Raw genomic sequence first — 27,115 nt, forward strand, 5'->3', positions numbered from 1 at the left:
AGTGCCTGGAAATGAGTAGGTGCTCTATAAATGGGTATTGAATAAATGAATGGCAAGCATCTCAGAAAAATGAATGGTTATAATCTTCCTAATCCATGAATAAGCAGGCAGGGTAGAGGTGTGAAGAAGCTTTCCTTACTGAGAGGAGCAAGCAGCTGGGCCCCTGAGGCTAAGGTTCTGGGTGAGGAGGAGTGGAAAAAGGAAGTTTTTGACTAGGATCCCAGGAACAGGACTGGAGAAGGAAATGGCAACCCACTCCAGTATTCTTGCCTGGAGAATCCCATGGACAGAGGAGCCTGGCCGGGCTACAGTCCACGGGGTCACAAAGAGCTGGACACGACTGAGCAACTAAACCACCAACATGTCAACATCATAAATAAATATTTAAGTGTTTTTGCAAGCTAAACACCCTCCTGGCCATCTTAGAAAATACTGCTGAGGCATATCAATAGCTCTGCGGCAGTTTGCTTGTTTAATGTGGCTGTGCCTGTCTTAGATGTGGCCTGCGGGATCTGAGTTCCGAAAACCTGGCCGCCTGCACTGGCAGTGTGGAGTTTTAACTATTGGACCACTGGGGAAGTCTCAATTCTGCTGTTTTGTGTTTCTTTTTTATTTCACCTTGTTGGATATCTGAACAGAGTAAGGAAAAAGAGAAGTTTGATTCATTCAGATTCTACCAACTGGCCTCAGGTTTCACACACACACATCTCCTCCCATTCTCATCAGAGCCCTCTAGAAGGTGTTATTAGCCCACATTGTAATATTGAGGAAACGGAGGCAGGGCGCCAGGAACCGAGCCTGACAGACAGAAGATGCTCAGTAAACTTTTACTGGACTGACCTGAAGTGGGAAACGCTCAGAGGGGTAGAGAAGGGAACGAAATCCTTCCACCTTTCCCTCGTCTGTTCCCTGGGGTTCCTGTGAGGCGCGATGCTCCTGGGAATTAAAAGCGGGAAGAGGCGTGGAGCACGCGCCAATGGCATCCCACTCGCCAGGTGGGGAAAACTGCAGCCCCCCCCCCCCCGCCCAATCCGCCCCCACTCTTCGTCACTCGCACCTCCACACTTTAGGGGGCACCTGGAACTCTCTGGAGGACGCCCTCCAGCCTGTCCCGGGAGGTCTGGCGCGCCCGCCAGGCTGCAGGAAAGCACAGAAGCGCGCCGGGTAGAAGGCAGGCGCACCCGCAGGTCCCGGCGGTCGGTCCCTGCGGCGTCTGCCCGGGAGGTCGTTTCGCTGCTCAGCTCGGCACAGCCCGCAGCCGGAGGCTGGAGCGCGCCGACGACGCCGGAGGGCCGTGGAGCAGGAACGCGCTCGGCCGTCGACCCCGGGGTGGGCTGCCTGTGCCTTGGCCAGGGCGCACCGGGGCCCCTGGGCAGCCCTTCCCCCGGCGCGGTCGGCCGCCAGCGGGATCACCCCCCACTTCGGCGGCTCGCTCCTCCCCCTGATTCCAGCGCACCCCCTTCTCCTGCCCCAGCCGCAGCGAGGCTCACTCCGCCCGCAGCTCCGCCGAGTCGCGCCGGGCGCTGCGGCGGCTGGAGCCCCCGGAGCGGCGCGCTCGCCAGGACCCAGACGGCTGCCGGAGCCCAGGCAGCCCCGGGGCCGGCGGCACCATGAATGGCTCGGGTGGCCTGGACACCGAGGACACGAGCGAGGCGGGAGGCGGGGGCAGCGGGCAGCCTGAGGCGGTCGTCGTGCCCACGCTCTTTGCGCTCATCTTCCTCGTGGGCACCGTAGGCAACGCGCTGGTGCTGGCCGTGCTGCTTCGCGGTAGCCAGGCGGTCAGCACGACCAACCTGTTCATCCTCAATCTGGGCGTGGCCGACCTGTGTTTCATCCTGTGCTGCGTGCCCTTCCAGGCCACCATCTACACCCTGGACGGCTGGGTGTTTGGGTCGCTGCTTTGCAAGGCGGTGCACTTCCTCATCTTCCTCACCATGCACGCCAGCAGCTTCACGCTGGCCGCCGTCTCCCTGGACCGGTGAGCTGGCGTCCCAGGGGGTCGGGCACGCAGGCTGGGGCTGAGGAAGGGGGCTGGACTTGAGGGTCAAGGAGAGATGTGCAGAGAGGAGACAAAGAAGGCTAGGAAGGGAGGGGCCCCAGGAGGGAGTGAAAGAGAAGCAGGTGTGTCGGAGGAAAATGAGGAAGGAGAATGGGGGACCTTGGGGTGTCTCTGTTAGGTGCCTCCTCAGGGACTGCAGGCTCCTCAGGAACTCAGCACCTCAGCTTTTCAGCCCATCGTTGTCTGAAAAAGCATAGCGTTTCCGGGTACGAGGCGTTTTCCCATGCTGAGTTTCTTTTGAGGGTCAAGGCCCCTGGGAGGCTGGGACAGGAGGGATTGCTGTACCCAGTTCAGAGACCAAACTGGGCTTAGAAGTGATTCGCTCAGAGTGGCCCGTCCTGTAACCCCGTGCCTGAAGCCAGCAGTCTGACTCCTCTCATCAAGCTCAGGCATCTCCACCTCTCTGGCCTCCAAACCACAGTTTGCTCGGCACAGACTTCTCTGGCCCCGACTGCAGAATCTGGGTCCTTGGTGAGGGCCCACGCCAGACTCCAAGCAAGCCCGCCCGAGGGGCCCTAGGTTGGTCCCACCCTACCCCACCCCACCTCTGCGCCCTACCAACAGGCCTGGAGTCAAGGGCAGGAGAGGAGTGGGCCCAAGGGTCCCCCTGAATGCTGAAGCTTGGAAGGACACCGGGATGAATCCTGGTCTGACTCTGCTATCTCCCTGACCCCCTCCATCCTCACGTTCCTTCCCTGGACAGGCAGCGAGGTGAAGCCACATTTCCCATGCACCGACACTCCCCCCCACAGTTCCAAGTGTGTCAGATCCCACAGCGCTAGTGGGATCCACAGAGCATCGGGTTCTCCAAGAAATCCCCTCTGTACCTTGCCTGAGGCGTCTCCAGGCTGTCTCTTAGAGCGTCAGTGCGCCTGGGTCCTACCTCTGGGGGCAACATCACTGGTGAGTCATCACAGCCTGCCAGAGCCCCGAAGCAGGTTTAATATTGGGGGTCCCCGCCCGGGTGGAGTCTGACAGTGATGTAGTCTCAGAAAGAACAAATGAGTAGCCTTTCCTGCTGCCGAGTCCGGCCCCACGTTTGGGCGCGGCTGAGGGTGTCCGGGATGGGATGCTGTGGCGCCCTCTGGGCCTGTGCGGCCTTAGGCTGCGCTGGAGAACTTTCCAGACGATGAGTGTGGGACTCGAGGGGGAGGGGTCCGGCCCTGCTCCCGCGAATCCCGCCTGCTCACCCGACGTCTCGCTTTCTGGCCTGACCCGCAGGTATCTGGCCATCCGCTATCCACTGCACTCCCGCGAGCTGCGCACGCCTCGCAACGCGATGGCGGCCATCGGTCTCATCTGGGGGCTCTCACTGCTCTTCTCCGGGCCGTACCTGAGTTACTACCGCCAGTCCCGGTTAGCCAACCTGACCGTGTGCCACCCGGCGTGGAGCGCGCCGCGCCGCCGCGCCATGGACCTCTGCACCTTTGTCTTCAGCTATCTGCTGCCGGTCCTGGTGCTCGGCCTGACCTACGCGCGCACCCTACGCTACCTCTGGCGCGCCGTCGACCCGGTGGCCGCCGGCTCGGGGGCCCGGCGTGCCAAGCGTAAAGTGACACGTATGATCATCATCGTGGCCGCCCTCTTCTGCCTCTGCTGGATGCCTCACCACGCGCTGATCCTCTGCGTGTGGTTCGGCCGCTTCCCTCTTACGCGCACCACTTACGCGCTGCGTATCCTCTCGCACTTGGTCTCCTATGCTAACTCCTGCGTCAACCCCATCGTCTACGCTCTCGTCTCCAAGCACTTCCGCAAGGGTTTCCGAGAGATCTGCGCGGCCCTGCTGCGCCGCGCCCCGCGCAGAGCCTCGGGCCGCGTGTGCGTCGCGCCCCGGGGCCCCCACGGCGGCATCGTGCTGGAGCGCGAGTCCACTGACCTGACGCACGTGAGCGAGGCCGCTGGGCCCTCTGCCTCTGTGCCGGCGCCTCTCCGCGGCCAGTCGTCCAGCTCCGTCCCCGACCTGTCCTGGAGGGACCCAAACGCCCCCAAAGGCATCTTGACAGTTAATTTGACCTGAGGGCACTTAGGGGGTACGCTTGGGTGTTGAACGATTGGGGTCAGAGGTTGGGGGATTGTGGAGGTGATTTCATTTGTTAATAAAACGCGCAAACCATCCCACATGCTGTGGCACGCTATCTCTGCCTGTCTCAGGGGCCCCAGGCTCCCTGGTGAGAAGCCTCTGGGACTTCCCAGGGGAGCTCTGGATGGATGAGTACAAGAGAGGGGCCTGCACATAAGGCAGCAGAGTTAAAATCCGCATAGAAATCCCTAATGGATGTTGGGGAGCATGGGATGACCTAAGATGACCTGGGGCTCTTTGCACGTGGTCATCTGGATGCGCCAGGTGTATATAGATCGAGGAAACAGCAGCTGCCAGTGAGCGGCACAAAAGCAAGCTGACTGTTGGAGCGCGCTGGACAAGTCAGCTGATGACAGACTTGGACACTATGTGTGTTCTCATTAGCGTTTGTGTACAGGCGTGTGGCAGGCCCTCACCTGTTGCCAGCTCTCTGAGGCCCTATGGAGTCACGCCAACCTAACCACCTTCAGCCCTTGAGTTTCCTTCCCTCCAGCTGTCTGGGACCTGGTCTCCAAGGCAGGTTTATCCTTAGGTTAGGAAAGTCACCCCCACAGCCATTGGTCCTGCTCCCGGGTGCACAGTGGTGTTTCTAAGGCACTGCTGGCCTGGGGCAGCCAAAGAATCCCTCGGGAAGCAGAAATACCCCAGGGGCTTTGGTCAGAAGCTAGCCTCTACCTGTCCCCAGGTTTGCCCCTCTTCTGGAGTCCTTGAGCCAAGGCCGTTTACATAGAATTAGTTGTTTGAGGAGAGGCAGGGAAACCCTCAAGGGTGTGCCATCTTCACATGGTTGGGCACAGCGCACTGTGGTAAGGGTTTGGGTACTCAGCCAGGCAGGTGCCTGCTATGGAAGCCCAGGCTACACCTGCCCAGATTGGCAGGACCTTGTCAGGGAAAGATGTGTGTTTAGACAGGGGCCCCATGCTTGCCTCATCTGCTTGGCGTCTTGAATGTGAACACTGGTTCCAGGTGGTGGAAATGGAGCGGGGACCTGGAAGCCTGGGCAGATGCAAGCTGGGCGGGGCTGGGTCCTGAGCTTTGTTTTTGGGTGTTTGCGGAACCTGGGGTGCAGGTGTGCCGAGTCCAAGGCTCCAGGGTCGTTGCACAGAACAGCTGCCTCCAACCGACTGCCCAGTCCCCCAGAGAAGTGACTGAAATACAGGTTGTAGCCTAGGTGCTGCTGCTCCATCCAGCCCCTCCACGTAGCCTCTCATGATGGCCCTGCGACTCCTGCTCCATCTCGCCTTCCTCGGGCTGGGAACCACTCAGCCTTTGGCTCATCAGCAGGGCTTTAGCGCGCCAGTGTTTGGTAGGTAGAGAGCATAAGGCCTTGAGCTTTGGGATTTGGGTCCCAAGGCACAGGGTGACTTCGACCTCCATCTTTCAGACTGGCCATCCTTCTCCAACCTCAACTCGCCCCAGGAGGTTCCGGATCCCATCCAGATTCTGAGCAATGGAAGCAAGCCCCTGGTGGTGGATGTGCATGTGTTCGTGTCCAATGTGTTTAATGTGGTGAGTGTCCTGAGGACCCGGGGGCTCCAAGTACTGAGCTGGAGATGGAACAGGAATCAGCCTAGTGAACGCCCGGGTCTCCTGCCTTCTTGCCACATGGCGCCCACCCCCGAGGTGACATACTGTCCCCCCCCCCCCCCCCCCGCCCCAGGACATCCTCCGGTACACAGTGTCCTCCACGTTGCTGCTTCGGCTGGTGAGCATCCATGGTGGGGGGGCTGAGGAAGGGAGAGACCCCTGTGCGTCCAGCACAGAAATACTGGCCTTTGTCAACCTGCTAAGCCCAGGGGCACATATACACGGAGAGAGGGAGCCTTAGTAGCATCCTTGTGTCCCCAGTCCTGGCTGGACACACGCCTGGCCTTGAACTCAACTGGGCACCAGCAGAACACAGTCATGCTGCCCTGGGACGTGCTCTGGATGCCGAGACTCACTGTTCGGGAGGCGTAAGTGAAGCGGGGGTTGTTTTCCCCGGCACGGGCCAGGCACAGCCTTTGCTATTACTCCTCTGGAGCTGGGAGGTCCTCTCACTGAATATCCCCCTCCTGGTGGCCCCACCGGACCACTGGCACGACTCCCGGGCCCTATGGGGCCCTACCTTCTAGAACCCCGAGGGCAGTGGATGGCAGCAGGGAACATGCTGGGGTCCCCCTCCTCCCCCTTCTGAGGGGGTGCCCGTCCCTCTGCAGCCTCTGGGTGAACTGGCAGGACAAGAACCCGCAGGCCCGAGTAGACAGGGACGGCCGCATCGAGTTCCACCTGGCCCTCACCACGGAGACCAACTGCGACTTTGAGCTCTTCCACTTCCCCAGGGACCAGAGCGACTGCCACCTCAGCTTCTTCGCTTTCAGCAGCACTGGTGCTGACAGGACGGAGCCGGGGGATGAGGGGAGAGGGGAGGGGAAGCCTCTGGCCCCCAGCTAACGCCTGACCAGGTTGACCGGGCCTGTGGTTCACACCCATCCACCCCCCGGTTTAGGGGACCTGTGCACGCTTCTTTCACTCCATACTTCCCACTGGAATAGCGGCCGCATCTCCCGGTCCTCCCCCGCTGTAGGTTGTGGGCCCCTCATCTTCTTTCCTCACCCCCAAAGCAACGGCTCCCAGCAGCCAGGGCCAAACTGCACACTTGTGTCCAGCCCAGAGTCGCAGGCTGCTGCAGCCTCCCTCTTGGAAACATCCTGAAGGTGGAGCCACCCACTGAATATCCCACAAACCCAGCAGGTGATGTTCATCTTGGTAGCGTAGTCCCACCTTCCCATCCATCCCTCCCCTCTGGGAAATACCACAGCTGCCACCCCGTGAATCCGAGTATTTCAGGTGTGAGATGATATACCGGTGAGTGAGTCTGTGACCATGTCCTCTGCCCCTCTGTGAAGTGGTGCACAGTGTGTTTATTTTTACAATGAAAATTCATTTTATGAATCTGAGATGGCCCTTCCTCTAACTGGAGAAAACTTGGGGTATTGCAAAATCAGTTTGGAAAGCCCTTGGACAGACCAGCTTCCAAGTCTGCCCCCAGCAACTATCAGAGGGCACCATCATCCCCGGGCTCCAGTCCATCCCTGCCCCTACTCCCAAGAGACATGGAGGCACAGGGTATTTCTTTCTGAGTTCACCATTCTCACCCCTCCCACTTCAGTGACGGAGCTGGAGTTCCAGGTCCACGCGGTGAACGAGATTGTGAGTGTCAAGAGGGAGTTCATGGTTCAGGATCTGAAAATCCAGATCCCATCCCAGCAGCTGGTACCCTGCTTCCAGGTGACGGTGAGTTGGGAGGTGGCTACCGAGGGCCGAGGGGGGTGTTGGGGATGCACAGCCAGAGGCCATGACCTCACTCTTCTATGCCCACCCCGGGAACACCCTGTCTTCCTTCCAGTTGCGCCTGCAGAACACAGCGCTAAAGGCCATCTTAACGCTCCTGGTCCCTGGGGAGGCGCTGCTGTTGGCTGACCTGTGCGGGGGGCTGCTGCCCCTCCAGACTGAGCGCATTGCCTACAAGGTGACCCTGCTTCTGAGCTACCTTGTTTTCCACTCCTCCATGATGCAGGCCCTGCCCAGCTCCTCCTCCTGCAACCCCCTGCTAGGTAAGGCCCCTGCCCTCGCTCGGCCCGGGGCCTCTGCTCAGGTCCCGGGGCCCGCGAGGCCAGGCCTGGCTCCTGACCTCTCTTCTCCACCCCCTCTCCAGTTTACTACTTCACCGTCCTGCTGCTGCTGCTCTTTGTCAGCACCACCGAGACTGTGTTATTGGCCGGGCTCCTGGCCCGGGGCAACCTCAGGGCAGAGGACAGCCGCAATCCAGTGCTGAATGGGGAGCAGCAAGACCACGGAAAGCCAGGGCCTAGCCCTGAAGGTGGGCAGGGCTGGGGCCCCTTCCTGGCGGGTGGAGGAGCAGGCCTAGGGGCAGAACTGGCAGACTGGGGCTGCAGGTCACCGGGCTCTTTAGAGGTTCCTGCACCCATCTCTGCCGGCTCCGCTGACCGGACTCCACTGTGGCTGCGCTTGGAAGCAGCAGGTGTGGAGCAGGGAGCAGAATCAGCCTTCCTAAGGCCCAGTGACTTCAGACTCCCTGGGCTTCCCAGGTGGCACTAGGGGTATAGAGCCTGCCTGCCAATGCAGGAGACATAAGACATGAGTTCCATCCCTGGGTCGGGAAGGAGGGCATGGCAACCCACTCCAGTATTCCTGCCTGGAGAATCCCATGGACAGAGGAGCCTGGTGGGCTACAGTCCGTGGGGTCACAGAGAGTCAGACACGACTGAAGTGACTTAGCACAGGATAACCCTGTGCCTTGCACAGCCTGTCTCAGAGGGCATTTCTTCAACTCACGATGATCTAGAAGGGGCCAGACCCGAAGGTTCATTAGCTGTGACTCTGATGAGGGGGGACACAGACTAGCACTCTCTGGGGTCCACCCTTGTGCACATGCAGAGCGTGCAGTATGTCTTCTTTTACTCTTCCTGTCCACACAGAAGCCCCCGGAGCAGGGAAGGGGTCCAGAAGGAGCTGGGCTGAGGCTGCTGACCACATCTTCTTCCAGGTGTATGTGGTAGGGGTGGCGTGTAGCCAGTTCATCTTCATTGCGCTCTGGATGTGGGCGACGTGCAAGTCGGACCCAGCCCCTGGAGCGGACGCACCCCATGGCGGGCAGCCCAGGCTGTAACGGGCAGGGCCCAGGGCTGCAGACGTGGGGGGCGAGGGCTGTGATGGGGCCTCTGGAGGGGGAGGGAAGTGGTCTCTCTTTCCTCAGCCTGGAGGACCCCAGGCCACCCCGAGCTCTCCTTCCTGTCAGCACATAAGCAAGGAGTGTGGAATAAACACATCACCCCAGGGCAAGGGCGCCTCTGGTGTCTGGCTTCGTGGCACTCAGCTGTTCACTCTCGTTGGCGTAGGTGGGGCCCCATCTCATGTCCCCGAGCCCTGCTCTGCTCCAGACCGTCTCACCACTGTCTGCTGGTCACCCCGTCCCCACACACCACCTAACTGCTCCTGCAACAGCTGCTGCTTGGCCCCGGGCCAGGAGCACTGGAGCCCCAGAGACAGGCCCGGGATGGTCAGGACCCCTTCTGTGAATTCCGGCCAAGTGCTCAGAGGGCAGGGAGAGCACTTCTACTCCAGACACCGGGACTCACCTCGGGGGCAGAACCCCCCAGGCGGCAGGACTGTGGGGATGGGGCAGGCATTTTCTGCACTGAGTCTGAGAGCAGGCCAACCCCCTTGCTTTTCTGCAGGGCCTGGGGCTGTGGTGTGGCCTGCTCCTCTGAACCCGACCCTCAGGCCTGGGCTGAAGGGCGTTCTCCACCCCAGTCCCGAGCTGGCCGAGGCAGGGCTACTCAGCAGCCCTGCCCCTCCCGTCCCGCGAGGCAGCTGTGGGCACAGACCTCCGGCTCCCTTCTCTGTCCTTTTTGTCTTGAAGGCATCCCATGGCTGCTGCAGGCTGTGGTCAGGGTCATGAACCCCAAGGTGTGAAGGAACCCAAAGTTCTGGGAAGAGCGCTGCCTGGGTAGGGAATGGGGGCTGCAAGAGGAAGGGCAGACCAGGACTTGGGGGCGGGGCCCCTGGCCGGGTGGCAGAGAAAGGCCCCTGTCGCAAAGGACGCCACACTCACCCGGCCCGAGGCAAGTCCACACCTGTTTATCTGTCCAGTGACACAGGTGCTCTGGCAGAGCCAGGCAGGGGCAGTGGCAGCTCAGGCCGATGTGTCAAAGAGGCGATCGATCATGTCCCCCACCTGCTCCACGCGGTACTTGATGTACTTCTCTGGGTTCTTGGTGAAGGGAACGCTGCCATACCTGCCCAGGCGCTGAGGTCAGCGGGGGCAGGACGAGCCCCTCCCCAGCTCTGCCTCAGCCTAAGGCCCTCCTAACGGGGTGCCCCTCAGTCATGTTTTGGTCTGGCCCCACACCAAAGCCATGGGCGCTGGGTCTGCCACCCGAACCCACCACCCTCTCTCCATGTTTTCTCAAGGAAAAGAGCCCAGAGGTCCGGTTGGGGCAGAGGGGGCGCGTGGGGCTGGGAAGGCAGAGATGGAGAGCTCACCTGCTTAGAAAGGCCCCGTAGGTCTCCTTAACGATGCTCTTCTGGGCTTGGCGGATTTTGTCCCTCTGCTCCGTGTCGGGAATCGCCCAGGCCTTCTGGATCTTGCACAACTCCTCAAGGCCATCGTTGAAACCCTGGCCACCAAACAGGGGGAAATAGCAGTGACCCAGAGACAAATGTTTGGGTCTATGTTGCTACGGGAGCGGCATCAATCGACGGAAGGGAGAAGATCCTGACTTACCTTAAAACGCTCCTTGATCATCTGCCGCTCCTTGTCCCGGAGCTGTGGGGCCAGGGGAGATGGCAGACAAAGCGGAGCTCAGAGCAGAGGCGCCCTGCCCCTGGCTCCTTCCCCCGACACCCACACCCAGCCTCCTTCCCTTCTGCCCTCGGGGCCACAGGCATCCTTGCTTTCTCATCCTGGCTGTTTATTTTTTTTCCCAGAGAGACAACACAAAGCACTAGCCATCCCTCCCCATCCCCACCCAGGCCTTCAGCCCACCTTGACTCCAGGTTGGACCACAGGTAGATTCTTCTCGGCAATGTAGTCAGTCACCTTTAACCAACTGCCAGGCAGGGAGGGAAGCACAGGGCAGAAAATGGACAGCCTCAGGCGCTGCTCCCTTTCCTGGGGCTGGATGGTTTTGTTTTTTAAAAAATCTCTCGATCTATTGGGGTAGGTGGTGAGGGCAGGGATCAGTCCAGGTCAAAACTAAGCAGAACACAGCTGAGATTTTTTTTTCCCCACCTTGGGAATAAAAATGTTCAAGCTGCTTGCTTTTAAAATTAAGGACAGGAAACAGAGCACTCAATAAATTGATCAAGCACTACCAACTGCACTTCACGTCAGTATCATGGCTAATTAAGATGGAGAAGCAGATGACAAAGGAGGCACAGAGAACAGATAAACAGGAAGGAAGAAGGAGATACAGTCACAGGGAAGAAACACCCAAAGGGAGAGAGACACACAAACTAGGAAACAGGAGAGGACCAGAGACAGCCCTGGAGAGCGAGGCTCAGCCAGGTCCAAGGGCCCTTGCGACCTTGCTCTTTGCTTGGCCAAGATGTTACCCACATCTCTGACAGTCAACCATTCTGAGCCATCACCCTTGGCAGACGACCCTTCAACAGGCTGGCAAAGTGCCCCTCCCCACCAAGGAGTAGGGAGTGGGAGGGGGCTTCCCCCCCCACAAATGTGATTAAAAAGCAGAGGATTGGGGTCCGTGGGGCAGCAGTTCCCTATCATTGATGCCACTCTGACCGGGCCCAGCGTCCCCAGGCTCTGGGAAGGAACGTGAGTGGTGGGTACACAGGTCGGGGGTCGGGGGTGGGGGGGGTTCCCCACCTGCGCTGGTAGGTCTGGATCTGTTGCTCTATGTGCTCCCGGTAGGAGCGTTCAGCAGTCTTCTGGGTCACAGCCACCAGCTGGATCAGCTCGGACCTGGGGTGGGAGCAGTGGGGAGAGGAGAGAGGAGGTCCAACAGGCTGCTGGCAGGGCCTGCCTCCCACCTCCCTGGGTCTTGGGCCCACCAAGAGTAAAGGGGTGCCCTCCCCACCGGGACACCAGGGGGCACGGCCATCCCCAGGAGGCCGGGCAGAGGCGGGTGAGAGCCGCAGAGCAGCCCCCGTGGCCACTTACTTCTCCAGGGCCTTGAGGATGTAGTTGTAGTTGTTGTGCAGGAAGATGGCGCTCAGAGCTGGGTCCTCATACACCTTGGACTTGCTCAGCAGGTTCAACTGCAGGTTGCCCAGCACTTTACCTGCACAGGGAAGGACGTGGTCACCTACCCAACCACGGCAGTCTGATCCGCAAACCAACTCCCACTCGTCGAGCCTTGTCCCTCCCGGACCCAAGACTCTGCCAGGCTTGGGAGCCCTTGGCCCAGCACCCACAGCCCCCCAACCAGAGGCTAGGTTGCAATTCTAAAGGTCGGGGCGGGGTGGGGGGCCCTTAGGAGCAGGACCAGGACTAGCAGGAGCACACACAGAGGAGAAGGGAGGGAAGAGGCAGGGAGGCCGGGCGCCGGGGCTACTGGCCGGTGGGGAGCACTCACAGATGTAGGTGCTCAAAAGACGCTTGCTGAACTCGGAGCTGTAGCTGGTGGCGGAGGAACTGGTCTCTGTGAGAGGAGAAGTCCTGTTACCGCAGTGGTGGCAGCCGCCAAGACCCTCTCTGGCCTCCCTTCGGCCCGGGGAGCAGCTGGGGAAACCCTGGGAGGGGCCCGAGGCTTCCTCGGACAGAGCTATGTATATCCTGAGCTACGGGGCTCCCTTCCAACCGAGGGGAGAGCTTCCCAGGACTCTTCCTGGAATCCAGGGAGGCCCCTCCATGGTCTTGGGTGGTGGGGTTAATGAGCTGACCCCCAGAAAGACGGGCAGGATGGGCGTGGGACAGCCCCTGTCCCCGACCCATGCTGGATGGTACCTACAAGGCCCACGTATCCAATTTGTTAGCAGTAGAGTTTTAGAATAGGCTCCTGAATGCCTCTCCTCCTTCTCCCCTACTGCCCATAACATCCTCTACCAGACCAGAGGTGTCCTGCCCACAGAGAGCAGGCGGCCAAGGAGGTGGGGAGTGGAGGAAGGGGACAGGGAGATGCTGGACCAGCCCAAAGGGTGTAGTCAGGGTGCTGGGCACAGCAGGATGCTGTCTGCAGAAGCCCAGAGACAGAAACTGGGGGTCAGGGAGCTGAGAGGGTCAGGAGCACCCTGAAGGAACCCGTGCCCCTCTGACCCCGCTCCGACTGGGGCCCTGAGCCTGTCCAGGGGCCTCTGTCCCCAGGGAACCTCACCCACGGGGCTTCAGAGGGGGAGGATGGGGCTGCCGAGCCCTGCTGCTTACCTCGGGGGTCTAAAGGAATATTGTATGTGTCCCCAAGAACTACGCAGTGAGAGGCAGTGCGCACAGAGGGGAAGGGGGGAGACAAAGGAGGGAGAAAGATGCAAAGTGCAAAACAGGTTAGAGACGGCCACCACACCCGAGCCAAGCAGCCCACGCCCCTCAACGCCGGGACACAGACAGCAGGACAGCCCAGGCTGGACCCCTGCAGGCCAGGGACACACTGGAAAGTGGACATCGGGAGAACGACAGGCCAGAGGCTGCCCCCCGGATGCGGGGTACGGGAAGGCCCAGGGCTGGTCTCAGCGCGCGCCTCCCCACGTGCTGACTTCCCAACCCCATCACAGAAGATACCAGGCTGGCCCTGAGAGGCCAGCCAAACCCTCTCAAAGGCTCAGCCATGTGAGACCAGGTAGGAGGACAGGCAACACAAGAGGAGGTGGGGAAATGCAGAAGGAGGGGACAGCGGGGCAGGAAAGACACCTTCAGACAAGTGGGTTCTGCGCTCCAGGGCAAGGACAGCAGAGGGAGCCGGGAGGGGACGGAGGCCAGGGCAGGTGGTCAGACCCCCGCTCTCCTGATGCTGGGTCTGATGGCCCAAGAGGCTTGGGGGGGTGGGTCCCGCCACAGGTCACATCTCCTTTCCACCCCCCAGGGCGAGGGGAATCTCCTCTTCCAAAGAGGGCCACTGCCCCCCTGGGGGGCTGACCCCAAGTCTCCAGCCCGAAGGGAGGAATGGGGTGGGGGGGCCCCCGCTGGGAGGTGTCAAGTACCTTGGGAGGCCAGCATGGCACCCGCTGTCTCCTGGAAGTCCAGGAGCTGCTGCAGGAAGAGGATGGCCTGCGTGGGGAGAAAGCGGGGCCAAGTAGGTCAAGGGCAGGACCCAAAGGCTGGATCAGCCCCCACGGTGCATCCCCTGACCGTTCCAGGACAGGTGAGGGCAGGTGTCTGCCTGGTGAAACGGGTGTCAGCAAGCTTCCTGCTTCACCCTGTGGGTCTGGCCTCTGGGCAAAGGCCCTGTCTGCAGGGGCACGCAGCACCTCCCAGCCCACCTGCCGTCCGCACCCCAGGAGCCCCCGGCAGCACCTACGTTGCTCGTGAGCTCGTGCACGGTGCCATCCTTGGGCATGTTGTATTCCTTGTCTGGGTCGTTCTGTGGGAGAGACAGCCTGAGTCCCTGAAACAGCTCCCAAGCAGGCCCCAGCTTGTGGGCCCACAGCGCCACCTCCTGGCAGACAGGTGTCAAGACACCCCAACGGGCACAAAAGCTAACAAGACGGGACCTACAGGAGCTTGATGCCTCCGGTGGGGCCTCTGGAGCCCCTGGGAAAGAAAGGGAGGCCCATGGGTACTGACAGGCGACTGGCAGCACGGCCGGCCGGCTTCCCTGCAGGGCAGGCCCGCCCCGCTTGGAGGCCTGCTCTCAGAAGCAGTTCCTGAGCCCGGTCCCCAGTGGCCCTGCCCACAGCCCCGCCAGGCGGCCTGGGTGGCGTGAACAGAGGAAGGGCACCTTGATGTTGTCGGCGAAGTCCTCCAGCGCTTTGGCTCCCACGGTCTCCATGGAGGTGATGAGGCTGGGCAGCTTGTTCTTGGTGCTGGCAGCCGTGCCCTGTGGATGTACCCACGTGGCTGCACAGGGTTCCAGAGCCCTGAGCCTTCCCAGCCCCCGCCCTGGGGACTGTCTCTTCCCACTCCCCCGAGAGCACCTCCACCCACCCAGGGCTCCGGGGAAGCTGCCGCTGCTCCCCCTCTGAGCAAAGGCTGAGGCCAAGAATGCGGTTCTTCCGGGAGGCCCTGCTGGCTGGCGTCCCCAAGGGTTCCCCTGCCCCCACGTACCTGGAGCACCTGGTCAAACTCAGGCTTGGTCTGCTTGAGGTGCCGCAGAATGGGGAAGACGGTGAGCACAGCTGAGAAGTCGTGTCGGATGATGGCCTTGCGGGCAGCCACCACAATGTTCTCGCCTTCAAGCATGAGCCCGTCCAGAGCGTCCTGAGAGAGGGGGGCAGGGGCAGGGCTCAGGGGAGGGGCAGCCAGCCGGCTCCCACGGCCGGTGAGGGCGCCTGGAAGGGTGTTGGGGGGAGTGTACCTCCAATCAGGACACACCACCCAGTTCAGAGGCCCCAGGATCGGGGTGGAGGCAGTGGTTGGAGTTAAGGGCTATGAACCTGGCCCAGACTCAAGCTTCTGCAGGGATAGCTCTCACTTGGGGCGTCTGGTCAGGGCGGGGTGGGGCCAGACCTGTATCAATGAGTCGAAGGTCTTTTTCTGATGGTGCTCAGGGATGACGTCCGTCAGCAGCTGGTACTCGCTCTGGGCCAGCTTAACAAAGGCACTGACGCAGTGAATGTAGGCATCGGTTTCCACGTCCAGCATGTCGTCTCTCCCTGGGGGGACAGTAGGGCCCCTGAGCTACTGGTTTGGGGTAGCCCCTCTCCCTGCTGGGGTGCGGGCCGCGAATCTCTCCAGCTCCTTGGCTGCAGCCAGACTGGCAGCAGATGGAAAGACTGCTGGCAGAAAGCTGAGAGGACTCCAGCAGAGCCACCAGGGTTGGAGGGGGAAAAACAGGGGCTGAGTCCAGCCTTTGTCTGAGCTTCATTTTCCGCTCTGCTGTGGGCAGTATTACCGTCCCAGAGTGTCAGGTACAGGAGGTGTGGGGGAGATGGATTCAAGGACAAGAAGACCCTTCAGTCGACTTCCCATGAGAAGCCACGTCTGACCCCAGAACGGGGGATTCTGAACTGTCCTGGGGAGATGATACCCAGGGATGGGCAAGTGGCAACGTCCACCCCAAGGAGGCGGGCGCCATCTCAGAAGATGCTGGGCCTCTGAAGGCAGACACCGGCCTGGCCAGGCCTTCTGGAATGTATGAAAAGGCGGTGGGCCCTGGTCTCTGAGGCCAGCTGACATGGAATCAAAGTTGGAGAGCAGGCCACGTGAGCCCCAGAGGGATGGCTGCTTGGTCGTCAGCTGCCCCTGGAGGAGCGGGGGGTCTCTCCACGGTACTGGAGGCTGGGGCAGTGGTGTCTGCGGGCGACCGGATGCTACGTGCCAAGGGGTAGCATCTGAGGGGGTCAGAGCCTTGGAGCTGCTGCTGGAGTCAGGTGCGGGTGCTCGCTACCCTCCAAGGGGGCCGCCTGCAGCTTCTGCCCTCGGCCCAGGACCCGAGAGCCCAGCCTGCACTCCCGTCTGGAGAGAGGCAGGGAGATTTAGTGCCCGAGAAAGGGAGAGACCGGGGAGACAGAGAGAGGCGAGTAGGCCTGGCTCGTCCTCGGAGCGGAGGCCGGCTGGGCAGCGGGAGCGGGCCCTCCAGGGGGTGGCCGGGAGTGCGGCGGCGGCGGCCCGCGGGCTGGGCTGCGGTACTCACCGGCCAACGGCCCGGCCTTGTCGTTCAGGGCCTCGGACAGGTGCTTAACTCGGAAATCATGCTCGTGACCTAGCGAGACGTCGGCCGCAAACACAAGCAGCGTTTATCCAGGGGCGGGGCGGCTGCCTCTCGGGTTGGGGGGGGAGTTGCTGAGAAGAAGCCCTCAAACTCCACGGGGGGATATGAGATGGGGTGTAGTGGGGGGGTACTGGAGAGGGCTCTGAGCCCCTCCTCTGCCTCAGACCACCTCGGGAACAGCCATTTCAAGCCTGACTTGCAGTGCCTGGACCACCCTTGGGAGCCAGTTTCCCCAAACCCGGAGGCTGAGAAAGCTGTGAGGACCACAGAGGGTTTCTGGAGTTTCCAGCAGCTGCAAAAGGTCTGATGCTCAGCCCCAGGAGCTGTGTCTCACTGTATTTGGGGAGAGGTCCAGTTAGAGAAATGTCACTGCCCAATGAATGGGGACAGGCTCCTTTTGTCCCCCACGGTCATTCTTTTGAAGGCGGACCTGGTCCACCAGGGCAGGGCTGTCCCCACTCTGATAGGAGACAGGGGGGACATAGGCTGCCCATCTCCCACAGCACATGGTCCCCTTTCTGAAGGCAGCTGGCTTGGTCTTGCCACTGCTGGTCTGAGCGTGAAAGGGCTGCCCGTGACAGAGAACTTTCTGTCTCAGAGTTCATACAGCAGACAAGAAAGACAGAGACAGGATGGGGAGAGGGCGGGAAGGCTCCAGGGGTGGGGCAGAGCCGTCAGCCAGACAGGACTGGGCCGAGACCACAAAGGCAGCCCCTGAGCCAGTCAGCGGGGGTCGGCGGCCCCAGGGACCTCAGTTACCCTCCTGGCCCCCGCCCCTCTCAGGCTTGCGCCAGAGGCCCTCGGGGGGCGGGTGGAGGCTCTGCCCTGCCACGGGAGTGGACACACAGTAGAGGAGGAGGGAACTGGAGAGGAACACGGGGTGATTACCTTCCAGAGGAATGAGGTTAGAGCCCCCCTTTTTCCCATCTAGACCATGCTGGGAATATTGTTTCAGAAGGTTCTGAGCCTTACGGATCGTCCCTGTCACCAGAGCCACACAGAGAGGAGACAAGAAGACCTAGGAAATGAGCAAGAGAAAACAGCAGCAGCCCTCCACCGGCCCCTTCCCCCAGGCCCGCGCCCACCCCCAGCAGTGAGCACACCCAGTGGCCATCGCTCCCAGCGGGCCCCTCCCGGGACCGCCAGAGGCCCTGCCAGAGGAGACGTTTTGTTCCCCCAGGGGAGCTCCTGGGTCTGCCAGTGACCCTCATGGTTCTGGGTCTGCGTTCATTTGAGGAAGTGCAGCGGGTGAAGGAGATGAAATGGGCAAAGATCCACCAGGAGAAGCCAAAAATTAAAAAAAAAGAAAAACAGTACTGAGTGGCTTAGATTATAGGCCCTGGGACAGAGGAGCAAGTCATGGAGCTCTCGAGCCCAGAAAGGGAGATCCTGGGGACACCTCGAGGCCTTCGGTTCCTCTCCAGAGGGCAGGCCGAGTTCTCCGGGCATGCTCAGTGCCAGAAGCGGCCAAACAGTAGCCCACCAGAAGCAGGAAGCCCAGGAGGTGGTGAAATGGGACTGGGTTTCCAGGGACAGCAGTGGGAGGCTTGGAGATCCAAAGGCAGAGTGGCCCACACACCAGGGGAGGGACCCGAACCATCAGAGCTCTTGGGAATGACTCAAAAGCCAAGGAGAAGTTAACAGAGGCCACCACACAGAGAGCTGGAGGGGGAGGGCCGCAGGAAAGGGGGCATGCTCTTGGCATGGGGGGAAAAAACCAACAGTTAGTATCACACGTGAGAACAATGAAAACAACGTTGCGGTGCCCACAGCCTCTCGGGTCAGCTACCTGTACGGGAGCGAGACAGCTCAGGGCAGAACACGTGCAGGGAAATAAAACAGCATTCAAAACAGATGTGTGCGGCTGCCTCGTTAACAAAGCTGGGGGCAGGGGAGGCACCCGTGAGGGTAACTCGGGTCCCTCTCCCCTGGGGACTCCTGGATGCCCCCCCACCCCGGCATCTCTGAACACAGTGAGGCTGCTTGGGTCCTGGCAGCTCCCCAAAAGGCTGGCGGAGGCGGGACATTTCTCTCTGTGTGCACCAACCACAATTGCCTACTAACACACGAGTCTGAGGCTCCGGTTCAGCATCTGTCTCGCCGCGTTCTCCGTCTGCAGCGAGCGGCCCCACTAATGAGCCAATCGGTTTCCTGCCCCACAGCCGAGTGGGAGCAGATGGGCCTACGCAGCCTTCAGGAGCCTCGCCAGCACGTCTGTGTGGATGTAGGCTGGGGACATTGATCTGGCAGCCGCCAAGCCCATCAGGTGCCCAAGTAACCTCGGACAATGCTGAGGTCGGTATCTCATTACCCACTGCGCCTCCCAGCTTCGCTCCTCAAGAGCTGGGAATCACGTCCCAGGGGGCTGCCTCCCTAGTTTCCGACATCAGTTCTGAGCCCCCCCCACCCCCAGCTCCTGACAACTCTTGAAACCCCACAGAAACCAGAGGCACCCTCACAGCTATGGCCGTCCTCTCGAGAGGCTCGAGGCCAAGGCTGTTTTAGGTCCGGCAGGAGTTCCCCGACAGGGCCAGCGGTGCTCCTGGATGCAGTCCGGGTCCTGGGGTGCCCGTCGGAGAAGGGGGTGGGAGGAGAGCGCAGGCCTGCCGAGGCCCGAGGAGCCCCACAGCCTCACTGAGCCGAGGCAGAGAGACGGACAGGCCCGTGTGGCGGGCGGCTGCGGCCACGCAGGCAGCGTTAGCAGAGTCCCCGTTTGCAGTCGGTTCTCCTGGGGGGCAGTCAGGACATCCACGCTGCAGTGGAAGGGCCCCCGGCTTCCCTCATGCCCTGCCCACTGGTGCCCTGCCTGCGGGCAGCCTCTGCTCTGCCGCATCTCCAAACCCTGAACAAAGGCCTGAGGAGGAGCGGGTTTTCAGGGCAACCGTGAACAGGCAACTCTGCTCTGAGGGGCAGGGAAGGAAAGCGCTGTCACGAAGGATGGTCCCACCGGTGCCTCGGGGCATGTGCCGGCAACAGCAGCCGGACTGGGTGGGCTGAGGCGGGAGCAGACCCCGGCCTCACTGGTGCTCTCTCTCTCCCTGGGGTCTGCAGCGGTCCCTCACCCCGGAAGACCCCAGGCTCTCAAGGGCAACACCTCTCAGCAGCTAGACACAGCCAGGCTTGCCAAGCGGAAGACGACACCCGGGGACACTGTTGACCTAGAGCACAGACTCCGGGGCACACGATGCCGGGATAAGGCCAGACAGTGAGCTGTTCGCCCAGGACACCCGCAGCCCAGGCCTCTCGCACCTCAGCGACCCTCCCCCGACTCCCCACGGCTGGACATGAGCTTCGAGCGGAACCCAAAAGCCCGATTGTGTCCTTCTGCGAGGATGGCCTGGGATTTTTTTTTTTTCTGGATGGATGGACTGTGAAAGAGTACACTCTCCCCTCTCCACTTTTTAACTACGTGTCACGTTAAGCAGTCTGGGCTTCCTGGAAGGTGAAGGCCGCCGTGCCTGCCCCTGGCCCATTCCACGGTTTTGGTGGTGGCGGCAGGCCTGGCCTTTCCACAAGATGACGGAGGGAGGCCCAGGGCTCCCAGCCAGTGGCTGCCCCTGCACGCCCATCAGCCCACCTCTCCAGGCCTGTGACCCTCCACTCCAAGGACACTTAGGCAGCAGCCAGACTCACGAGAAAGGAGCTCACTGGACCAGGCCTTGCTGGGTGGGCAGACACCTGCTTTCTGTCCCGTGTACCTACAGTCAGGGGTACTGTGAGGACAAGCTCTAGAGGGGCCGACACGGCTCACCCCAGGTCCCATGTGGCCCTCTGGATGGCTCTGAGGTGGGCCAGGTGGGGGCTCACCTGGCCGCTTGACTGGCTTCTTGGTGGGTGTGTCTTTCCTCTTGTTGGGGATGGCGGGGGAGTAGGGGACCCCAGAGGAAGAACTGCTCTTCCGGAAATGCTCCTTCAGGCCTTTGATGGAGCGGTCCAGCTGGCTGGAGCGGATCTGGTAGTAGACGTTCATGAAATCTGAGGGGAGATGGGCGACAGATGAGGTCCCTGACCCTGGTCCAGGAGCCTCCCTCTCCCCTCCGGACACAGCTCCTCAGGGCAGCAGTGGGTACCTGCTATTGTTACCTGCGAACCTCTTCCTAGCAGCCCCCAATGCGTCTTCGTCCCAAATCAGGCAAAGTCTTATGAGGGAAACTATCCCCCAACAGAACCAACAGTTAGCTGTGAGTTTTGTTTTCTGTTGTTTTTTTTTTGCTGTGCCACACAGCATGTGGTTCTTGGTTCCCCGACCAAGGATGGAATCCATGCTCCCTGCAGTGGAAGCAGGATCCTAACCACTGGACTGCCAGAGAGTTCCCTTTGAAAGTAAGGTTTTTTTATTTTATTTGTTCATTTTTGGCAACACCTCAAGGCTTATGGGATCTTAGTTCCCAGACCAGGGATTGAACCCAGGCCCCCAGAAGTGAAAGCGGAGTCCTAACACACCGGACTGCCAGGGAATTCCTGGTTAAATTTTTTTTAGATTAAAAAAATACAAACTTAACACCCAGCTTCAACTTCATAAGAGGTCAAAGGATGTGATTTCTGGGTCGGGAAGATCCCCTGGAGAAGGGATAGGCTACTCCAGTATTCTTGGGCTTCCCTGGTAGCTCAGTCAGTAAAGGATCTTCCTGTAATGTGGGAGACCGGGGTTTGATCCCTGAGTCAGGAAGTCCTTCTCCCTGGAGATGGAAATGGCAGCCTACTCCAGTATTCCTGCCTAGATAATCCCATGGACAGAGGAGCCTGGTGAGGTAAAGTCCATGGGGTTGCAAAGAGTCGTACACGACTTCAGCGACTGAGCATGCAAAGGATATGAGCAATGTATAGGCAGTAAAGAGACAATAAATGTCAGTAAATGAAAAAAACAGATCATTCTTTAGCTGTGAATGAAGTGAAAATTTTAAAAAACTAGAGGATCATGATAGCCCAGTCAAATAGCTAAGATAAATGAAGTTAAGGAAGAACAAATAGCTGGAGGATTGTCCACCGGTCAGTCCACTGGCCCTATCTCCCCGGACAGGAACGTAAAATGGCAAGGTTACAGATCTGTTCAGACAGCTCTACCTGATAACTGCACCTTTGAGAAAATAACCCAAAGAACTTCCTAAATAAGAAGAGCAAGCAGTACAAGCATGTTCACTCTGGCACTTTATCAACACTGGAAAATTAGAAAATAAACAAAGTTCAAATGAGTGAGGAAAAAAGATACAGATGCCATGGTACATTTCAGCAGCTCCGAACCAAGGTGTCACCAGCATGAAAAATGGACCAAAGCACAGAGGCGCTGGCTGAAGGAGGCAGAGGGGTCTGGAGGCATCCACTGGCCGCCCTTATCCCAAGGGAGCCCCTGGATCGCTCCCGCCAACCCCTCGGCTCCCAGAGTGCAGTTTGTGAGCCACAGACAAGCCTGTGTGGCTGGTACAGGCAGCCCTGAGACCCAGTCCTCGAGAAGGAGGGGGACAGGGATAAGGCACACACTGACAGCTTGGTACGTGTACACACTACCAAAGGGAAGAAGAATGTGGAGGACTACGGAGCTTAAAGCTGAATTTTCATCAGTTTTTCTAAATTTTTGCTTAACTCAGGAGTTTTGTTTGTTTGTTTGTTTTAACTCAGGAGTTTTTTTTAAAAAATCCTGTGACAGGCCAAAGAAATGATGGGACCAACACACCACAGAATATTACACAGCTGTCAAACAGAATGAAGCAGATATACATGTACTGATATGGAATGGTCTCAAGGCATGTCACTAAGTTAAAAACAAAAACCAGAAAACAATTTTCGGAGAGTGTTTAGCATGCTTTCTTCCACCTGGGAATGAGGGGGAGACAGCCACATATTTACTCTCTCTCTCACATGCAAACAAAGGTTTTTTTTGGAAGGGTGTAAATAACCTTAACAGTACTCATCTTTGGGTTATGCTGTAGGCATCAGGGAAGTGGGCGGGTGAACTTCTGTTTTTCACCTAAACCTTTCTGTGCCAATTGAAATTTGTATAATTAATCGAATTAAAAAATAAAAAAAAAGGAAAGAAACAGGAAAGGAAGGTATATAAAGAAATGCTTAGATTTGCTAGATTCACAATTTGACACATACACTAGGGATTTACGGCTCATGTTGCTTCCTACTAAACTCCTTATCAAAGACATGCAAATGGATTAAACCAAGGCCCACTCCCTCTGGCCTGCCGCCAGCGCCCGGACCGCCTCACCTTGGTTGCGGCCGTACTCCACCAGCCAGCGGGAGATGCGGACCACGTCGTGCAGCACGCTCTCGGGCAGGTGCTCCAGGGGCACCTCCTCCTGGAGCTCCAGGTCCTCCTCACCACCGATCAGATCCAGGATGAGCACTGGGGACACCACCTTGCTGTGCCGGGTCATCAGGCTGCGGAACTCGGACTCCAGCGACTCCTTCCCCCGCTCAAACAGCAGCTTCTGTGGGGAAGGCAGGCAAGGAGGGAAAGATGAGGGTCCTCAGCCGCTCCAGCACTCAGCCGGCCCTTGCCTCCCCATACCCTTCCTTTCCCTTCCTGCTTCTGGAGCTTGGGCCTCCTCCACCTTCACTTCCTTTTTCCCAGAGAAGAAACGCTCAGGTGCCTTCCCTGATTATTTCTTTCCCTTGTGTTCTCTTAAAATGTATGCTTGCAGGTGAAACCCGGAGTTTTACAAGAAGTAGGTGCTTACAGACATCAGCTGATTATTTTCTCATTCCACCATTAATTTGTGTTCTTGTTAGAAAAGCGTTTGCAAAAGAAAAAAAACACAGTTAAATTGGATGTCAAAAACTTTTGTGCTGAAAATGATGCCATCAAAAAAGCGAAAAGAGGGGTCTTCCCAGACTGTCCAAGGCTTAAGACTCCGTACTTCCACTGAGGGAGGCGAGGGTTCAATCCCTGGCCAGGGAATTGAGATCCCGCATGCCATGCTGTGAGCACTGCCCCCCCATCCCCAAAAAAGTGAAAAGACAATCCATAGAATGAGAGGAAATATTTGCAAATCATGTATCTGATAAGTGACCGGTATTCAGAGCAGATAAGAGAATCAAAAACACGCCAACACAAAAGTATGTACACAAGTGTTCACAGCAACTCTGTTCATAACCACCAAAAAGTGGAGTGATCATCAAGTGATGGCTGGACAAACAAACTGTGGTAGATCCATAGAATGCAATACTATTCTGCCCCACAGCGGAATGAAGTGCTGACACATGTTACCACACAGATGAACCTTGTAAATAGGCTATTTGAGAGAAGCTAGATTCAAAAGGTCACATACTGTGTGATTCCATTTACAGAAGTCCAGAATACACAAATGTACAAAGAAAACAGATGAGTGAGTACTAGTGGCAGCGTGAATGGCAGGGGTGAGGGAAGAAGAGTGACTGCCAATATGTTTCTTTTTACAGGGGATGAATATGCTATGAAATTTATTCCAGGGATGTTGCATGACTCGGTGATTATTAAAACTACTAAATTACTGATTACTAAAACTACTAAATTTTATCCTTTAGATGGGTAAAATTTTGTTGGTATGTGGACTATATCTCAATAAAGATGCATTAAAAATAGAGGAGTTGGAGTGTTTCTGTTTACTTGAAAAGTAAGTCCTCTAGGGTAAACCTGGAGTTATAGATTTTTTGTCTTCTCCTTCTCTAGCCCACTCCCACGCCCAAGTTCTAGCACAGAGCTCATCACTCTGTGATCTGAACTTGGTAGAGACCCTCAAGAACAAAGTTCTCCAACCCCTGACATTCCAATCTCTGAGTCCAGGCTGCCTACTGATGGGCTGCAGTGTACTGGTTATACTGGCGTGTCCCCTCTGGGTTACTGGCATGACAATGGACTGATCCTGTCAGTCTTCCGTGTAGCCAGGTGGTAATGGTTATACAACAACATGAGCGTCACTGAACTGTTCCCTTAAAGATGGTTAAAAATGGTAAGTTTTATATTATGTATTTTTCACTACAATAAAAAAAAAACCCATGCATTTATAAAAAATCAAATGTTAAATTTATATTTCATAGGTAACTTGTAATGTGTGTTCTCTGGTGGCTCAGTATTAAAGAACCTGCCTGCCTATGCAGGAGATCTCTGGGTTGAGAAGATCCCCTGGAGAAGGAAATGGCAACCCACTCCAGTAGTCTTGCGTGGGAAATCCCATGGACAGAGGAGCCTGGCAGGCTACAGTCCATGGGGTTGCAAGAGAGTCAGACACAACTCAGCAACTAAACAACAACTTATAATTTAGTTAAATTATTAAAATGCAATCAACATGTATACCTGTAATTCCTGAAACAGAGATTTTAATGTCTGTAGTATGTGCATAGTACTATATACTTCTGTTTATTCTACTATATTATCTTTCAGCTGGTTCAGTGTCACTCATGAGACCCAGGCAGGGATTGGTGTCTCCCAGCCTCACACATCACTCTGCTGGCCCCTTACCACTTTGTTGAGCTCTGGACTGTCTGGGCTATTGTCCTGGAAATACTCCACAGCCTTCTGAATCTTGGCCATGCTTCCCAGGTACTCCTCTAGCCTACCTGTGGGCCTGGAAAGGAGAAGAGCCATATTAGCCCAGGCAGATGGAAGATGAAGAGGAAGGACTAAGGGAATTGTATTTGGAAATGGGAGAACAGAATTAACACAGGGGACTCCAGGCTCATATATATTCTGCCCCCTCTTCCAAAGCCCACTGGTCCAAGAGGCATTAGGAATGTGACCTTCTGGCCCAAGCTCACCCCTCCCTGATGATCTTCTCAGTGTCACTGGCCACGTGATAGTAGCTGATGACGTGGTCCAGACAGGACAGGGTCTTCTCGACATTCTCCTGCAGCCGCTGCAGGTTCTCTGTCTGTTTGTGCACAGGGATGATGGAGTTCTCCAGCTTCATAAGGCGACTCTCAAAGGATGACAGGATAGACACCTGCAAGGGGAAGCCCCGTGCTCTCAGGCCTCAGGGTTGTCCCAGCACTGCTTCTGTCACCTGCCAGGTCTTCAGCATTTGCTACCTTTTCTCTGGTTTTCTAGACAGTAGGCTCCAAGAGGAGAAGGACAAGGTATACCTATTCCCCACTGTATCCCCAGGATCTACCACATCTTGGTAAATCAGAAGTGGCCCAAATAAATTGGCTGAAGTTTGATTTGAAGGTAAGGCAAGCATTACATTAACTCCTTAGAAAATCACCTCAGGATAGCTTCCCTTCCACCCCTTAAAGCCAGATTTCAATTTCTGTTCTCTCTGATGCTCCTAGACTAAACAGGAACTAGTTTCATACAGAGTAGCCTCAAATGCATTCCTGGTACCTTCAAACCCCCTCTAAGGCTAAATCTCATTAAGGACGGACTAGCACTTAACGACTGCGTTACTGAATATATACCCACATTTCTATCTACTACTCAGTTTGGGTTTTCCAGTCTCTTTTAGGAATAGAAAAGGAAGTTCATATTTATTGAGTACCTATTGTATACCAGATACTGTGCAAGAGGCATTTCCATGCATTAGCTTCCATGACCTTCACAGCTACAATGGAGATTGGCATCGTCTATTTTAGCAGAGGAGGTAACTGAGGCTCAGAGTTACCTGTCAGGAGCCACACACAAATAAGTGGAGGGGCGAGGACTAGATTCCACATCTGTTTGATTTCTGGCTCATTTTACCCCTCCAGCTCCCCAGAGTGACAGCTGAGTCTCCTGCCCTCAGTAATCTCTGAAGTGGTAACCCCACCGGTGATACCCACACTTGAATTGAGGGTGACGCATGGACAGCACCCAGCCCACTTAAGTAAGTCTCACTAAATGTTTGCGGAAGGAGAGAGATTAGAATGGAGAACTTGGGCAGAAAGCAAAAAGTCCAGGCCAGCGGGGGGCTGCAGCATCCTCAGCGAAGGGGCGGGCGAGGGGAAGAGTGTAAGAGAAGTGTAACATTATTGCTAGAGAAACCCAGACGTTACCACCCATCACCACCCAGACCAGAACCCTCAGGCTTTAGGTGCCAAAACCACTGGGTCGCAGGGTTCTCGCTCCAGCGTCTGGAGGCCCTCCCAGCTGAGGGGTTACTCACCATGTTCTTGGTGAGCTGGTCGCTCTTCTCCAGGCTGTCTCGGATGAAGGACAGCGTCTCCTCCTCCTGCGGGGAGGGAGGGGAGGACATCACCAGAAGCTAGAGACCACCGCATCCCGGCTCCACAGGCTCGCCCCGACCCGATTTCCTGGTACCCGGCCCCCTTCCACTCCTGCTACCTCCCTGAGTAGGCGCCCGGCCCGGATCTCGGCCCCTTCCCTCACCTCCTCCCCCACCTCCCCAGCCCGACCTGTTTCAGCTTGTCCTCGATCTCCCGCCGCCGAGCGGACGCCTCCTGCGGGGGGATCATGACTTCGACCCTCCCTGCGTGTGGCTCCCACAGCCCAGCGTCTCCCTTCGGAGGGCCCTCTCGGCTCCCGTCCCTGTCACACCCACTTCCGCCCGTGGCCCCTCCCCGGGTCGCGCTTGCCGCCATGTTGGGAGTGGCAGGCGGAAGTGCGCCCTTGTGGAACTCAGGGACGGGGGACCCGACAGGTGGCCATCTTGGGTGTGTCGGGGAGTTGCGGCTGGGTTTCATCTTGATGGGTGATGCCACCCTCATCAGAGAAGGTTCTCTAGCGGTGTT

The 27,115-nt window shown here is 57.9% G+C and overlaps 3 protein-coding genes across 9 annotated transcripts; 2 read left to right on the plus strand and 1 right to left on the minus strand.

Annotated features, from left to right (window-relative positions):
• Positions 1-1,610: 1,610 nt before the first annotated feature.
• On the plus strand, positions 1,611-4,059 carry GALR2 (galanin receptor 2). Its single transcript, XM_065908484.1, has 3 exons — positions 1,611-1,978; positions 3,281-3,886; positions 3,969-4,059. The coding sequence occupies exons 1-3, from the start codon at positions 1,611-1,613 to the stop codon at positions 4,057-4,059; spliced, it is 1,065 nt and encodes a 354-aa protein (XP_065764556.1).
• A 1,292-nt stretch (positions 4,060-5,351) lies between these two features.
• Positions 5,352-8,839, plus strand: ZACN (zinc activated ion channel). Its single transcript, XM_065909053.1, has 9 exons — positions 5,352-5,445; positions 5,524-5,648; positions 5,800-5,844; positions 5,988-6,094; positions 6,338-6,507; positions 7,291-7,415; positions 7,528-7,735; positions 7,837-8,001; positions 8,621-8,839. The coding sequence occupies exons 1-9, from the start codon at positions 5,352-5,354 to the stop codon at positions 8,809-8,811; spliced, it is 1,230 nt and encodes a 409-aa protein (XP_065765125.1). The 3' UTR covers positions 8,812-8,839.
• On the minus strand, positions 7,726-26,904 carry EXOC7 (exocyst complex component 7). Of its 7 annotated transcripts, none has more exons than XR_010659630.1 (21): positions 26,780-26,904; positions 26,530-26,595; positions 25,208-25,392; positions 24,912-25,017; positions 22,680-22,902; positions 20,276-20,443; positions 17,357-17,449; positions 16,391-16,459; positions 15,265-15,410; positions 14,863-15,015; positions 14,537-14,635; positions 14,117-14,179; positions 13,800-13,866; positions 12,242-12,307; positions 11,827-11,947; positions 11,533-11,628; positions 10,690-10,753; positions 10,429-10,470; positions 10,188-10,321; positions 9,779-9,940; positions 7,726-8,933 (listed from the first exon to the last, which is right to left on the minus strand). XR_010659630.1 is itself a non-coding variant. In XM_065909049.1 (20 exons), exons 1-20 carry the CDS (start codon positions 26,837-26,839, stop codon positions 9,838-9,840), a joined length of 2,124 nt encoding a protein of 707 aa, XP_065765121.1. In that variant the 5' UTR covers positions 26,840-26,904; the 3' UTR covers positions 7,726-9,837. The 7 variants fall into 7 exon arrangements, 4 of the variants coding, with proteins under 4 accessions (XP_065765121.1, XP_065765123.1, XP_065765122.1 ...); XR_010659629.1 differs by having other exon boundaries at positions 7,726-9,665; XR_010659628.1 differs by having other exon boundaries at positions 9,530-9,940.
• Positions 26,905-27,115: the final 211 nt, after the last annotated feature.

The sequence above is a fragment of the Muntiacus reevesi genome, chromosome 18 (assembly GCF_963930625.1).
Source record: "Muntiacus reevesi chromosome 18, mMunRee1.1, whole genome shotgun sequence".
In the NCBI taxonomy this organism is placed as follows: domain Eukaryota; kingdom Metazoa; phylum Chordata; class Mammalia; order Artiodactyla; family Cervidae; genus Muntiacus; species Muntiacus reevesi.

Bases quoted from the DNA above. Each gene is read 5' to 3' on its own strand.
- GALR2 (XM_065908484.1), top strand. From the start codon at position 1,611: ATGAATGGCTCGGGTGGCCTGGACACCGAGGACACGAGCGAGGCGGGA. The intron at 1,979-3,280 runs GTGAGCTGGCGT...CCTGACCCGCAG, and splicing joins GCCGCCGTCTCCCTGGACCG to GTATCTGGCCATCCGCTATC. The intron at 3,887-3,968 runs GCCCCGGGGCCC...GCTGGGCCCTCT, and splicing joins TCGGGCCGCGTGTGCGTCGC to GCCTCTGTGCCGGCGCCTCT.
- ZACN (XM_065909053.1), top strand. From the start codon at position 5,352: ATGGCCCTGCGACTCCTGCTCCATCTCGCCTTCCTCGGGCTGGGAACC. The intron at 6,095-6,337 runs GTAAGTGAAGCG...GTCCCTCTGCAG, and splicing joins AGACTCACTGTTCGGGAGGC to CCTCTGGGTGAACTGGCAGG. The intron at 8,002-8,620 runs GTGGGCAGGGCT...CTGTCCACACAG, and splicing joins GCCAGGGCCTAGCCCTGAAG to AAGCCCCCGGAGCAGGGAAG.
- EXOC7 (XM_065909049.1), bottom strand. From the start codon at position 26,839: ATGATCCCCCCGCAGGAGGCGTCCGCTCGGCGGCGGGAGATCGAGGAC. The intron at 15,016-15,264 runs GTCTGGCCCCAC...CCCCTCTCTCAG, and splicing joins CCTTCGACTCATTGATACAG to GACGCTCTGGACGGGCTCAT. The intron at 10,754-11,532 runs GTGGGGAACCCC...CCTGCCTGGCAG, and splicing joins ATCCAGACCTACCAGCGCAG to TTGGTTAAAGGTGACTGACT.